The 13,959-nt window shown below is 32.9% G+C and overlaps 2 protein-coding genes across 2 annotated transcripts; one reads left to right on the plus strand and one right to left on the minus strand.

The window, feature by feature from the left end:
• The first annotated feature begins 10,887 nt into the window (after window positions 1-10,887).
• LOC107615208 (uncharacterized protein At5g39865-like) lies at window positions 10,888-11,337 on the plus strand. The gene is made up of 2 exons (XM_016317307.1): window positions 10,888-11,198; window positions 11,283-11,337. Exons 1-2 carry the CDS (start codon window positions 10,888-10,890, stop codon window positions 11,335-11,337), a joined length of 366 nt encoding a protein of 121 aa, XP_016172793.1.
• An 860-nt stretch (window positions 11,338-12,197) lies between these two features.
• On the minus strand, window positions 12,198-12,808 carry LOC107615207 (uncharacterized). Its single transcript, XM_088499537.1, has 3 exons — window positions 12,731-12,808; window positions 12,398-12,555; window positions 12,198-12,264 (listed from the first exon to the last, which is right to left on the minus strand). Exons 1-3 carry the CDS (start codon window positions 12,806-12,808, stop codon window positions 12,198-12,200), a joined length of 303 nt encoding a protein of 100 aa, XP_088355663.1.
• Window positions 12,809-13,959: the final 1,151 nt, after the last annotated feature.

The following is a 13,959-nucleotide window of genomic DNA, read 5'->3' on the forward strand; positions in this document are numbered from 1 at the left end:
CATGCATAGCTTAGAGGAGACGGCGAGCGGACCTGGCAGAGAGAGAGAGAGAGAGAGAGAGAGAGAGAGAGAGAGAGAGAGAGAGAGAGAGAGAGAGAGAGAGAGAGAGAGAGAGAGAGAGAGAGAGAGAGAACTCTGGTAATTGTTAGGGTAAACACAGATGAGATTGAGATTTAGGAAAAGAAGGGGCAGATCTATGAGAAAAATAAAATGTATTACAGCTTTCTCCAAAATGACTGCAATAATCGCTACTAAATTGGTAGATAGCGGCTGATTTAGAAACCGCCTTTAAAATGGCACCGCCATCTGCCGCCCGTCTTGTAGTGACAGAAGTAGAGACGGGCAAGCTGAAGTCGAAGAAAGATGGTGCAAAGAACGTCGAAGTCGAAAATTAGTTATTGTCTTTCCTTGAAGATCAATACTTGTTCCTCGACCTTCAAGCTAAGAGGAGAACATAAGTACGAAATTTGAGGAGCAAGCTGAAGAAAATGTGGAATTTGAAGACCAAGAAAGACGTGAGTGTCAAAATTTAGGAGTCAAGATTCTTCATGGTCAAGACAAGGTCATGGCCTGAGAAAAAGGAGAGAGTAAGATTGTGGGCCAGATTCTCCATGGCAAGTATATCTTCATGGTGTATGAATAGGAGAAACTCATAAGAGTTCTGGACTTTAATAAAAAAAGCACTAGATCATCACACAAAATTCTGCCAAAATTTTCAGTTCCAATGACGCAATGGAAGATCATGGAGTGCAAGTGTATGTGAGTGTTAGAAGTCCACTTTTATTTTATTTTCCTTTATTTTTGTCGTTTGAATTCATTTATTTTCATTTCTTTGCTTTAAGTATTTTATTGTTATTTTGCTTTCTTTCAATTTCAATTTTACGCTTTCATTTATTTAAAGCTTTTATTTATTTTACGTATTTCCTTTTATTTGCTACAATTTGCCACCAGTAGTTCGACGCAGTTCGCTTCAACACTAATGTAAGACCCGGATAATTAATATGTAATTAACTCATAAATAAATATGAGAAAAACATAGCAACTCAAGGACAACAATACACAACAACAATTTAACAAATAAATAAGAATAACACCTGAATAAAAATTCAGCAAATTATATCATAACAACCTAACAATTTAGCAATTAAAAAAACAATAGCCAACCACAGTAATAATAATAATAATTGAAGAAAAAAAATCCGAGATTAACAATCCTAAACCAATTTTTTTTTTTACTAAAGATAGGGAGACTCGAACCCGCGACTTCTTAGATGAGTATAGGGAAACTATGCCATTTGAGCTATAACTCATTGACAACAATCCTAAACCAATTAAAACAACAATTACAGTAAAAAATACTTTCTAGAGCAGAGGTGAGGGAGCACAGAGTGCTGGATGCGGTAGAACTAGAGAAGAGGTGGCCTCTACCACTGCGAAACTAGAGAAGTGGTGGCCTGGACCACTGCAGAACTGGAGCTATGGAGGTTGGAGTGCGGTGGAACTAGAGCAGAGAAGGGTAGAGCACAGCAAAACTGGAGCAGAGGAGGGTAGAGTGTAGCAGAACAGGAGCAGAGGAGAATTGGCCGGTGCGCGGTGGAACAGGACCAACGCAGTGGAATAGCAGCTGCGTGACGGAAGAACAACACGAGACGAGTTACAGTGAGAATGGCAGCTTGAAGCATATGTGACGGAGCGAGTGATGTGATTTTTTATTTTTCTTTTGCCGAGGGAATGAGGGATGAAAAGTGGAGAACTCGAGAAGAAGGAGATGCAACTTAAGAAAAATTAGGTTTACCGTAAACGAAAGAGATGAAGGGGCAGAAGTGTGACAGAGACGAAGTCCTGGCAACGAGCAGCACGACGGTGGTAGGTTGAAAGAAGCTATGGCTGAACAAACGAAAGCAGCTCCTTGCGCCAGCGGCGGCGTTGTAACTTAGGGTTGGTGGTGTTTTGGGATGGTGAATGAATGAATGAAAGTTGAGAGTTGAATAACTTGGAGGGATTGGACTCATCAAAACAATGAGTTTTATGAGAACGGGCTGAGTTTTGATTTGATTTAACCAGTTAGTTCAACGATTTTTAAATAGTTTTAAAATTGTCAATTTTAAACAATAAATCGAAATTTATTATTTTTCGATTTGCAGTTAGACTGATCCGATTGGTAGTCCAATCCAATTTTTAGAACCATAATATGAAGACGTAACTTTAGTATAAGTATCAACTATTAACAATTTGGATAGGGCAATTAACATCTTTAAAATCTTGTAAATATTTTGTACTATATGTATGCCATTTGGTTACTTGCATTTTATAGAGCGAAGTTTTGACTGAAGTGAGTTTGATAAGATTTTTTTAATAATATTTGCATAAATATTATAAAATAGTTATTTATTTATTTGAAACACTAATTTAATTCAAACTGAAGGTGGTGAGATAGGTAAAACTAAATAAATATCGCAATACAATTAATAATTACAATTTAGATGTATGTAAAAGTTTGGAATTATATTCCTCTTATTAATAAGACAAAGTTTGTAATTTAATTAAGTAGGGAAGTAAAGAAACACACACATGATTGAATGATTATTGCTGATGAGTTGAATCGGAGTATAATGTGATGTCAGCGATGACCAAATATTGGACTCCAAAAGCAAAGAAATTGAGAAGTGATTATTAAAAAACAAATAATATGTTGACTGCCCAATTACGTGTCAACGACTCTTGTAATTCAAATAATTTAAGAAGAAACAAAATGTGCTTATTTCAAAGGTTGCGGCGATTAGTGCTTCCAATGAGAAACACAACGAATTTAAAACGTAATATTTAAAGATCAAATCCAGTGATCCCAGTCTTCTATACTCAGTTTATTAAGTCAAACTTTCATCACGTTTTTTAGCCTTAACTGTTTCTAGAGTATTAGCATAAATAATCCTAAAGCAGAACACAAATCACACAAAATTTATATAAATTTGTATACTCAAATTAATTATTTATTTAAAATACATTAATTTTGTTTAATTTTAAAGTGAATTGGTTTAATTTTTTTACACCTACATAAATCGGGTTTATTAAAATAGTTAACCAAAAGAGACCAACTAGAGAATCAAAATTTACTTGCAATATCAGTTATTTTTTAAAATTTTATTTTTAATTCATAATAACATCTAAATTAATATTTGAAACAAAAAAATTCAAAATCTCATTAAAAAGAATGTTCGAAAGTAGAATAAAAATTTATCAGATTTATCTAGAATAAAGTACTGTTTTTGTTTTTAATATTTTGGATAAATTTTAAAGTTGTTCTTAATATTTAAATCGCTTTATTTAAGATCCTAACATTTTAAAATTATTTCAATGTTATCCAAATTGTCACAACCTTAGACTAAGTTAGCCTAACTCTCAATATTTAGCAAGAAAGCTAATAACACAAGAAAAAAGAAATTTTGGTAGAAAAAATACTTTACTACTCAAGTATTTATTACAAATGACTCACACACTAAAATACAAACTTTCACCTCTATTTATAGCCATCTACATACTCAATAGATGGTTAGAATTAAATCTAATAACGGTCCAGATCGAGTGTTCAGAACTTTGATTATAAATATCTAACCTACCACATTTTTTTAAACTCTTCTAGATTATTTTACACCACTCTTCATATGTGTACATATATCCACACTCTTTTAGAATGTTCTGCCATTAATGATTTGTTAACAGAATTGATGGTAGGACAACATTGGGATAATTTTGAAACATTAGAGACTTAAATAAGACGAAAACATTAGGAACAATAACAATACATTACTCTTAGAAGAATTATTAAATTAATTAAAAGGAAAGTGAATTTTAACGAAATAAATTGCATTACGAATTCAAGATTTTTACTCATCATAGAATGCTTATAGCTTAAAATGACTAGGAAAAAGAGCATGATATATATATAATAAAATATAAATTATATTTTTTGTGTCTAATGTACCGAATTTTTTTATGTTTATTTTAATAAATTTTAATCTTTTTCTTCAATAATATCAATTTTTTGGGTAGATAATTATTCAATTATTTTTTAATCACATCCAAGTAAATTATTCTTAATCACATTTCTTTTATTCTAAGTAAATTTATTTGTTTTTTTTGTTTTACTCTTAAAGATTTTTACTCATTATGGAATTAAGGCTGTTTATGGATCGGGTTAAATCCGTATATTCGCTGTATTTATCCAAATTTGATGTGAAAATTGCGGATATGATCCAATCCATAAGGCTATCGATTCTAATCCGATCTGAACACTAATAGAATCAGATTGTGGATTTCAGGTTAGTATCCACATATTCGTGAATCCATAAAAAATAAATAAATAAGTAAGTAAATATTCTTTTTATATTTTATTTTAATTAGTAATTATTATATGTTGTATTATTTTATTTTTATTATTTAAAAAAGTGCGTTTATGTTTTGAATTTCTAAAATATTGTTAATAGAAATAAACTTTCTAAAATATTGTTATGTTTTGCGGATATATCCGATATCTGATTTACAAATGTCCGGATCGAATTTGATCAGATTTGACTAAAAAACGCAAAAATTGAATCCGATCCGATCCGCATACATGCCTACATGAAATGCTTGTAGAATGATCAGTATATAAATTTTTTGGAAAGAAAAAAAAAGAGCATGTACATATATAATAAAGTATAAATTATACATTTTTTCCTCTAATGTACAATAATAGACAATGCTTTAACAGGTTACATAATCGAAGGAAGAGGCAACATTTTTTGCTAGTGGGCAAAGTATGATGAACCAAAAGAACATATGTAAAGCGTTGCCTAAACACAGCTACAAAGCGTTGCCTGTTTTCAAGAAAAGACAACACTCCCAAAGGATTGTTTCCAAAAATGTTGTTTTTGAAACAAAAAAACCATTGCTTCTGATCCAAGACAAGGCCACATCTGCAAGGTCCCAAAAGCGTCGCCTCAAGTCCCAAAGTGTTGTTATAGATAAAAAATAACTCTTTATCAGTCTTTGGGCAATAATTTTTAAATATTTTCTTATATTCATATACTAAAAATATTGTATGCACTACAAGAATTTGATAAATTAGCGACAAATTTTTGCGAGAAATATTTTTTGTCACTAATCCGTCACCAACTTGCCAGGAATTAGTGACACACTGACGAAAAAATTAATGAGCGGTCACAAAATATTCGAACTTGAGAAAAGCAACTGATTAGCGAGAGATTCACAAGTAAGTTTGTTTCTCGCAAATTGACTTTTGTAGCTAAAGAAAGAGCAGAAAAATTTTCTAGCTAATTTGTCACAAATTAATTAGCGAGTGACAATGTTCTAGCAAATCAGTCACTTAGGGGTTCAATCGAATAAAAGTAAAGTAGCAAGGGATATTATTGTCACTATTCTGTCACAAATATTTGATATACAATTAGCGAAAAATAATTCACACGCTAGTTCGTCGCTAAATAAATTTTGTGCGAAAAAATTAATTAGTGAGGAACAATGTTACTAGCTAATTTGTCGCAAAGACTTGAAATGCATTTTGTGATGGACAATTTCCTAGCTAATTTGTCACCAAAGTTTTTATTTTTTAGCGAGAAACTAGTTTCTCGCTAATTTTGTCACATAATATTGTAAAATTTAAAATTAGGGTAGCACTGGAAAATAGTTGTCGCTAACTCATTGATAAACCGCAATTTTATGGTTTATTTTATATTGGATTGAGTGGATTTTATCCATTATTCTCACACTTATGCATATAATTCACATGTTTTACATTTTCCTTCCTAATATTGTGCTATGATTGAAAACATGCTTCTTTGGCCTTAAATTACTAATTTTTAATCCTCCTTTATTACCATTTGATGCCGTGATATTTGTGTTAAGTGTTTTCAGAGTTTATAGGGCAGGAATGGCTTGAGGATGGAAAGGAAGCATGCAAAAGTGGAAGGAACACAAGAAAATGAAGATTTGAGAAGCTGATGCCGACGCGCACGCGTGGACGACGCGTGCGCGTGATTGCGCCATACTTCAAGCGACGCGTACGCGTGACATGACGCGTACGCGTGGACGACGCGTACGCGTGACAAAGCGTCACGTGCTGCAGATATCAGAATTCGCTGGGGGCGATTTTTGGGCTGTTTTTGGCCCAGTTTCAAGCCCGAAAATGAAGATTAGAGGCTGCAGAGTGGAGCTGGAAGGGGGGATTCATTCATTCACACATTCATTGACAATTATTAGGTTTAGATGTAGTTTTCTAAAAAGAGAGGCTCTCTCCTCGCTCTAGGTTTTAGGATTTTTAGGTTTAGCTTTCCTCAAATTCAGATTTCTACTTCACTTTAATTTAGTATTCTTCTACTTTTATTTGTTCTAGTACTTTAGTTTATTTATCTTGTCTTGTTGATTTATTTATTCTCCAACCAATTTAGTTTATGAACTCTTCATGTTAGATTCAATTTCCTTTTTAATGCAATTTGAAGTATTTCGTATTTATTGCTTCTTTCTTTATTTGTTGTTATTGATTCCTTGCAATTGGTTGTTTAGATTTTATTATCCCTTATTAATTTTCTATGCTTTTATTTTGTGCCTTCCAAGTGTTTGATAAAATGCTTAGTTGGATTTTAAATTAGCTTTTTGTATTCTTAGCTTAGATTGAGTAATTTGGAGACTCTTGAATTATCAAAAGTCTTTTGTTGATTGGTGCTTGAAAGTTGCTAGTTGACTTAAGCTTCACTAACTCTAGTCTTTGATTAGGACTTGTGAACTCAAGTTGATTTACTCACTTGACTTTCCTTCAATTGTTAGAGGTTAACTAAGTGAGTGCAATTTGCAATTGCCGTCACAATTGACATTGATAATGAGGATAAGAATTCCGATTCTCAATCCTTGCTAGGACTTTTCTTAGTTGTTATTTTATTTCCTTGTTATTTTACATTACTTGTTCCTTATTTCAAAAATCCAAAAATATACTTTCTCATAACCAATAATAACTACACTTCCTAGCAATTCTTTGAGAGACGACCCGAGATTTAATACTTCGGTTACTTTTATTGGGTTTGCTTAAGTGGCAAACAATTTAAATACTGATTGAGGTTTAATTGTCGATTTAGACTATACTTGCAACGCAAAAATTTTTGTGAAAATCTTTACCGACATTTTTCCTCCGTCACTCGTCGCAACAGATAAATCATTTAGCTAGGGAAGTGTTCCTTACTAATTAGTTGCTAAAGTGGAAATATGGGTATTGAGCCCCTATGACCTAAGTAGCGAGAAATTTGCGATCGTTTAACAACTGACACACTTCGTTCGCTGATTTCAAGTCGCTGATTAGTGGGCGAAATACATTTGTCGCTAAGTTGTCGCAAGTTTAATTTAGCGAGCGACTTGGCAACTGCAATCTTGTCACAAAGCAAAAGCTATATCCTACCTATTTTGTAGCAAATTACTCGCTAATCTCGTTCGAAATCCGTCGTCGAGTTATAATAAATCTAAAGCTAATCGAGAAATTTTTAGAAGTAATTGGTCGCAATTGAGTCACTAATCAAAAGCTTATTTAGTGAGAAATTAGCGACCGTTTAACAATTGATAAACTTTTCTCGCTTATTTCATGTTGCTAGAAAATTGTCAGAAAAAACGTTAGTCCTTATTCTGTCCTTATTTCATGTTGCTACTAACCACTAACCTCTATATAAATCCATGGTAAATTCATAAAAAATTTGAAGCAAATTTGTCAAGCACGCTAAAATATTTTGTCACAATTTTGTCACTAATCTAAAGCAATTTTAAACGAGAGCCAAACGGATGCCTTTTTTTTTCAAATGAGCTAGTACATTTTTTGTTTTTTTGTGGACCCGACCTAAAATTTGACTAGCCACCTAAAAAAAGTAACCCGATTAACTTAAAAGTATTTTTTTAGCTAATATTATTTTTTTAATTGCTCATCCCAAAAAAAATTGAAATTTTTCTAATGTTAATAAAAAAACAAAAAAATTAATCGGATTGAGCTCTAGCCGTAAATTGTTTGGTATAGCTAAAAAATTGAATAAAAAATTTTTAATAATTGAACTATATTGATACAAGAAATAATCAATACTTATGTATAGAAATAGATTAAGAAATATATATATATATAATTAAATTTAGTAAATAATACTAACAAATATATTAGAACATACGGGTCAAATTTATATGAGCTATTAAATATTTTACATAAATAATTTAGATTAAACTAAAAAGTCATAAAATATTTTAAAGTGGTCATTCATTTATCATATATACAGACTCACTGCAAAATAGCATATCTCTTATATATATATATATATATGACCTCAAATTTTTGAAAATAAAAATAATTAGTTATTTATGATTTATTATATTTGTTTAGGATTTTATATTTAAAAAGTTTTTTCACTAAAAATATTTAAGTCAAATTGACGATATTTTAAATTTAAAATTATTTTGGACTCATATAAATTTCATAATAATGCGGTATTTTTTATTTAAAATTTAAAATTTTAGTAATTAAAAATAAAAAAATTTGATAATTTAATTTAAAAGATTAAAATTTTTTGTTTAATTTTATGAACTAAAAAAATAATTAAATTATCCCTAATTTTAAATTAAAACACTTATTTAAAATTAATTAATAAATAATATTTTTAAAATAATTTTAATAAGTTACATTTGATTAAATTATCTCTAATATTTTTAAATTATATTTAATTAAATTATCTCTAATTTTAATAATTTTTATAAAGCTTTTTGAAGGGTAGTGAAATCCTATAAACAAGTCACGCATAAATTATAAGACTATAAACAGCATCTAAACAAGAGTCATATAATCTCAAACAACAAATAAAAAAGTCAATGCTTAGTCACTACATAAAATGCCATAAAAACCCGTCCTGCAATATATACACACTTGAATAGAAGAAAATGCTATGAAGGAAAGGAAGAAGGAGAAACAACCACTAAATACCATGAATAGAAAAATTCGTAAGAAATAAATTAAAAGAGAAGATTGAGAGTAGAAGAACAGTACAAGAAAAATATCGAGTATTGTCGGATTTAGCTTCGTATATTAGCGTCGGTTTCACTGATGGTTTTGACGTGAAATTCGTTGGGCTAAATCGTTATCGGTGGATTTCAGTTTTCGTCAGTAAATTTGCCAATAATACCTGGAGGGAAAGTTGAGAAAATAGGCGTGAAATGTTGCATGGGGTTTACTGGCGGGTTTAACCTATTTTAGTGAAACGTTGCGTTCTAGTCATCCGCAATGATTTACCGTCAGATTTATCCACCGATAAATCCGACTAATGAGCCCTAAAATTCAAAGCACGAACTCCTCTCCCCCTTCAATTCGAAACTACTCTCTCTCACTAGCCTCTCTTCTCCCTTTCTCTCTCTAGTTGCGTCTCAACCCTGCCACCGCCGTCAGCCCCACTGCCGCCGCCGATGCTCCCCCCTCTCCTTGCACCTCCCGTTCGCCGCGATGGCGCGACGTCTCCATTGAAGCAGCCGTTGTGAACCCTAGTCTTCGTTGCAGCCACCGCTCTTTTCACCGCCAACGAGGGCTATTCTTCGCGTCGTCAGCTTCGTCATCCGCCGCCAGGTCCAACTGAGTCGTCGTCCACCAAGTTCAAGTTAGTGACATTCCTACTAATTTTTATTATTTTAAATCTAATTTTTATATTGTTATGCTGTTTGTTCTGCTATTGTTCTACTATTTTTCTAAAATTCTTATTGTTTTCTATGATTGGTAAGCTATTTAAATACTTATAAATTATACTCCTTGGTATTTTGTGTGTATAAGACTATAAATTATAAGAAATTAAGAATAGCGATGGAAGTTATCATTTTTTGTACTCAAGAGGTGGAGCTACATGAAATTGATAATAATGACACACTACAAGAAACATCGTTAAAATCGACGGCCAAATCGACGGCTAAGCCGTCGATAATATTAAAATTTGATGGCAAAATGGACGGCGGAGGTAGTCGCTATTAAGCTTGTCGATTTTTCAAAATTCTAATAAAATCGACGGCTTGCCTAACCGTCGATAATAATTTAATAAAATCGACAGCGTTTTTGTCTATAATATGAGTTTGGAAATTTTAACTTCTTATTAAAATCGACAACGTTGCCATCGATATTATTATATAAAATCAACGTCATTTTCGTCGATATTTGATTCAATGAAATCGACAACGTTTTCATCTATAATATGCTTAAGAAAATCGACGACGTTGCCATCGATATTTGATTTAATAAAATCGACACAATTGCCGTCGATTTAATCATTTAGATACCAACAAATTCTGTGTCTATATTTTTTTTTTGTCTATTTTAAACTTAAAAAGCGACAACTCTGCCGTCGATTTTAATAGTTATATGTTTTAATTATTTTTTTCTATTTAAAAAATAATAAACAATTAATGCAAATAAACTTTTAAATATAGAAATAAAATAGTAAACAATTAATACAAATAAACTTTTAAATATTAGATAATAAATTTACAAACTTATCAAAATAATAAATAATCCTCTAATATAAAGATTCAAGACAAAATAAATAACTAAACTTAGACTTATATTCGTTTAAATTGCAATCCACTAATAATACAAAATATTCAAAACAGAACAAAACATTTAGCTGTGATGACTTTAAATTTGTGATGACTTTATCATTGGATATTATATTTTTAGAGATAATTCGAAAAGCTAAATTAAATTAGTCAAAAGTAAAAAGAAATTGAGCATCATAATTCAGAAGTGATGACTTTAAATCTGTGAGACTTTATAATCTATTAAATAACCTGAAATTGGACATGAAAGAAGAAGAAAGAGGAAAGCATTGGATCATTCTGTACACGATGAGCATGAGAGGGATAAGGAAAACATTTCAAGACTGCAACAGAATCATGTTCCTTCTGAGAAGCCTCCGAGTGAAGTTTGATGAGAGGGATGTGTCCCTTCACATGGACTACAGGGATGAGTTGTGGAACCTATTTGGCGGCAAAGTCACCATCCCTCCCAAGCTCTTCATCAAAGGAACCTGCATTGGTGGCGCTGACGAGGTTCTTGCCTTGCATGAGCTCGGCTGCCTTAGGAACCTTCTAGAAGGCGCTCCCACTATCACTACCGATCATGATCACTGCCCTTGTCTTGGTTACAACAATTTCAGGTTCTCTATTTGCTCTTTGTGCAGTTGAAGCCGCAAACTCAGCACTATTCACGCTCATGAGGATGATCACTTCTTCTTCGTTAGGTGTCCAGAGTGCAACGAGAATGGTCTTGTCAAATGCACCATTTTCACCTCCTAATAGATTTTTAATTATTAGTATCTGACTCAAAAATAAGTAGTACTAGTTCTGCATCATGTTGCTTAATTAATTAGCTTAATTTGTATGCCTTTCATGTTTGGTCTTTTTCAATCTCATGTATCATCATAATAATGATGTGCTAAAATAACATTCAACTACAAAAATATATTGATGGAGAAGTACAAAGAATCATGATGCAGTAGCAACCAAGAAAGAGTGAGTACCATTCACGGTAACATTTCAGGCACATAGCATGGATGCAGTTAGGCAACACAATCTTACTATTCACTTCCATGCATATTCCACATTCTTCTTCTCTTTCAATGTCTATATCAGAATATTGTTGATGATCCTCATCGTCTCTTTTTCAATACCTCTCCATACAAACAGCCTTCTGTTTCTTATCCTCTGAATCTGTAATTCCTTTCTGAAGTTGTAACAAAGATGGATAAATTACCGCTGATCAATGCAAAAACTCAACAAATCAGCCAAATTAACTGACAGAAAGATGCAAAACAACTTATCATACAACAAAATAGAGGAACAAATACCATAGAATTCTCTAATGCTAGCTTTCCTTTCATGAGTAGACATGGTAGTTGTTCCATCCACATATACCTGCACCATGAGAAACATTTTTCAGCCTATCCCGATTTCTCAGCTCAATATGAAAAATCCCAATAACTAATCAATGTGTGTACCTTGTAAATTAGGATTCTTAACAAGCCAAGTACTCCAGAGAATCCGATGACGAAGGAACTGCCATCTCATCCATGCTTCCTTCTCGTCTCAACTGCTCCCCTGAGCACATGCACTGCATCATGTTCTTCAAACTCCTCATCTTCTTCCTCCTCCCCTGCCTATTTCCATTTCCCATGCTTTCTCAACTCACCCAATAACTTCCCACAAGCCACAACCGTTGAACCACTGTCACATATCAAATTCAAATGAAATCACAAAATCATCACCGAAAACAACAAAAAACTGTTTCCATTTCCTATTCAATTAAACATTTAAGTACCAATATTTGAAAGATATAAATCAACATGATACTTATTACCTCTCAAGATCATATCCTCCAACACCTAGACCAAAGTCCACATCCACAAATACACTTCCTTTAACCGAGTTGCCAACAAGATTTTTTATTATTTGTCTGAATCTCCCAGGATCTCCCATAACAATGTTTGGAACTTTATCAGAAACAAACACTGCCAACTATAATTCCTAAAACAATTTAAAAGTCAAAATTGGAAGAATAGCAACCATGTGGAAAATGAAATAAGATCATTAGTTAAAGAAAAGGAATTAGAATTATCAAATTCTGAAGCTTGCATGAATCAAAACAACCTTAGAATAATATGAAATAACAGAATATCATGTGAGAGATGACCTGAAAGAACTTGGAGAAGCGCAAGGGAGATGGCTGAGGAGGTTGCTTTGCTGTTCCATTAGAAGCATTGGCTGCCATTGTCAAAATCTCTGAAGTTCAAATCCTGAACCAATTTCCAAACGGTCAACACTTACTATGAGCCTTTGCACACATTAATTAGTTGAAAACATCAAAACTTCATGAACCAAATTAAATTGAAACCAAGCAAATGGACCAGGAAAAAGTGACGGACACTTAAGTAACAATCATTGGAAGAGAGAAAGAGAGAGGAAAAGAGAGAATGGACCTGACTTAAGCAGAGAAAAAGAGAGATCAATCCACAACCCCAAATCACAAGCATGGCACAAAAATTTATGATCAGAACACCATTTTATAGTAACAAGAGCATATCTAGAAATTGAGCTTTCTCCTACAACCAAACACTAAACCACAAACTAGTGTAATCACATTGTAAAAATAATGTGTCAAACTAATTGAGTTGAAGTAATGTGATGAATTGATTATGCTAACTAGGTTTTAGTAATATTGATGCGATTGTTATTAACAAACGCAAATTTAGAATTTTATTATGAAAATATTAGATACAAAAATTGCAAAAATAAATCTAATAATCAGAGACACGGAGAGGAATGTACAAGAAGTTACGACGGCGACAGAATCTGGCGACGGGCTCACAGCAACGGGGACCGACAAAGACGTTGCAACGACAAGTCTGTGGAAGAAGAAAAACTTACATGCAGATTCACAAATCACAATGTGAGAGAGAGAGAGAGAGAGAGAGAGAGAGAGAGAGAGAGAGAGAGCACGCGAGAGAGAGCGAGAGAGAGGAACTTATGAGGATGGCACGGTGGCGGAGGCGAAGAAGAAGAAGAAGAGCTTTGCTCTTCGGCGGAGGACGGCGGGTTTTCTCAGGCATCGAAGAAGAAGAAGATCTGCTGATCTGCTCTCTGCCTCTCTCCGGTGACTCCGTCTCTTGTCTCTACTCTCAGGCGTTGGAGAGGAAGAAACAGCCTCACTATGAACTCTCATTCTCTGAAAGTTTGGGAAATTGACTGAAATGAGCGAGGCGGGTAGTAAACGCGGGCATAGTATTTTGTTGATAAAAATCGACGGTAAAATTGTCGATTTTAGTTAAAATAAAAATCAACATCTTGACCGTCTATTTTATATAATGGGTTAATATCTGGAAAATTGGTTGAAATGAGGGAGGTGGGTAGTAAATGCGGGTA

The sequence above is a fragment of the Arachis ipaensis genome, chromosome B9 (genome assembly GCF_059453495.1).
Source record: "Arachis ipaensis isolate K30076 ecotype BB chromosome B9, ASM5945349v1, whole genome shotgun sequence".
Classification (NCBI taxonomy): domain Eukaryota; kingdom Viridiplantae; phylum Streptophyta; class Magnoliopsida; order Fabales; family Fabaceae; genus Arachis; species Arachis ipaensis.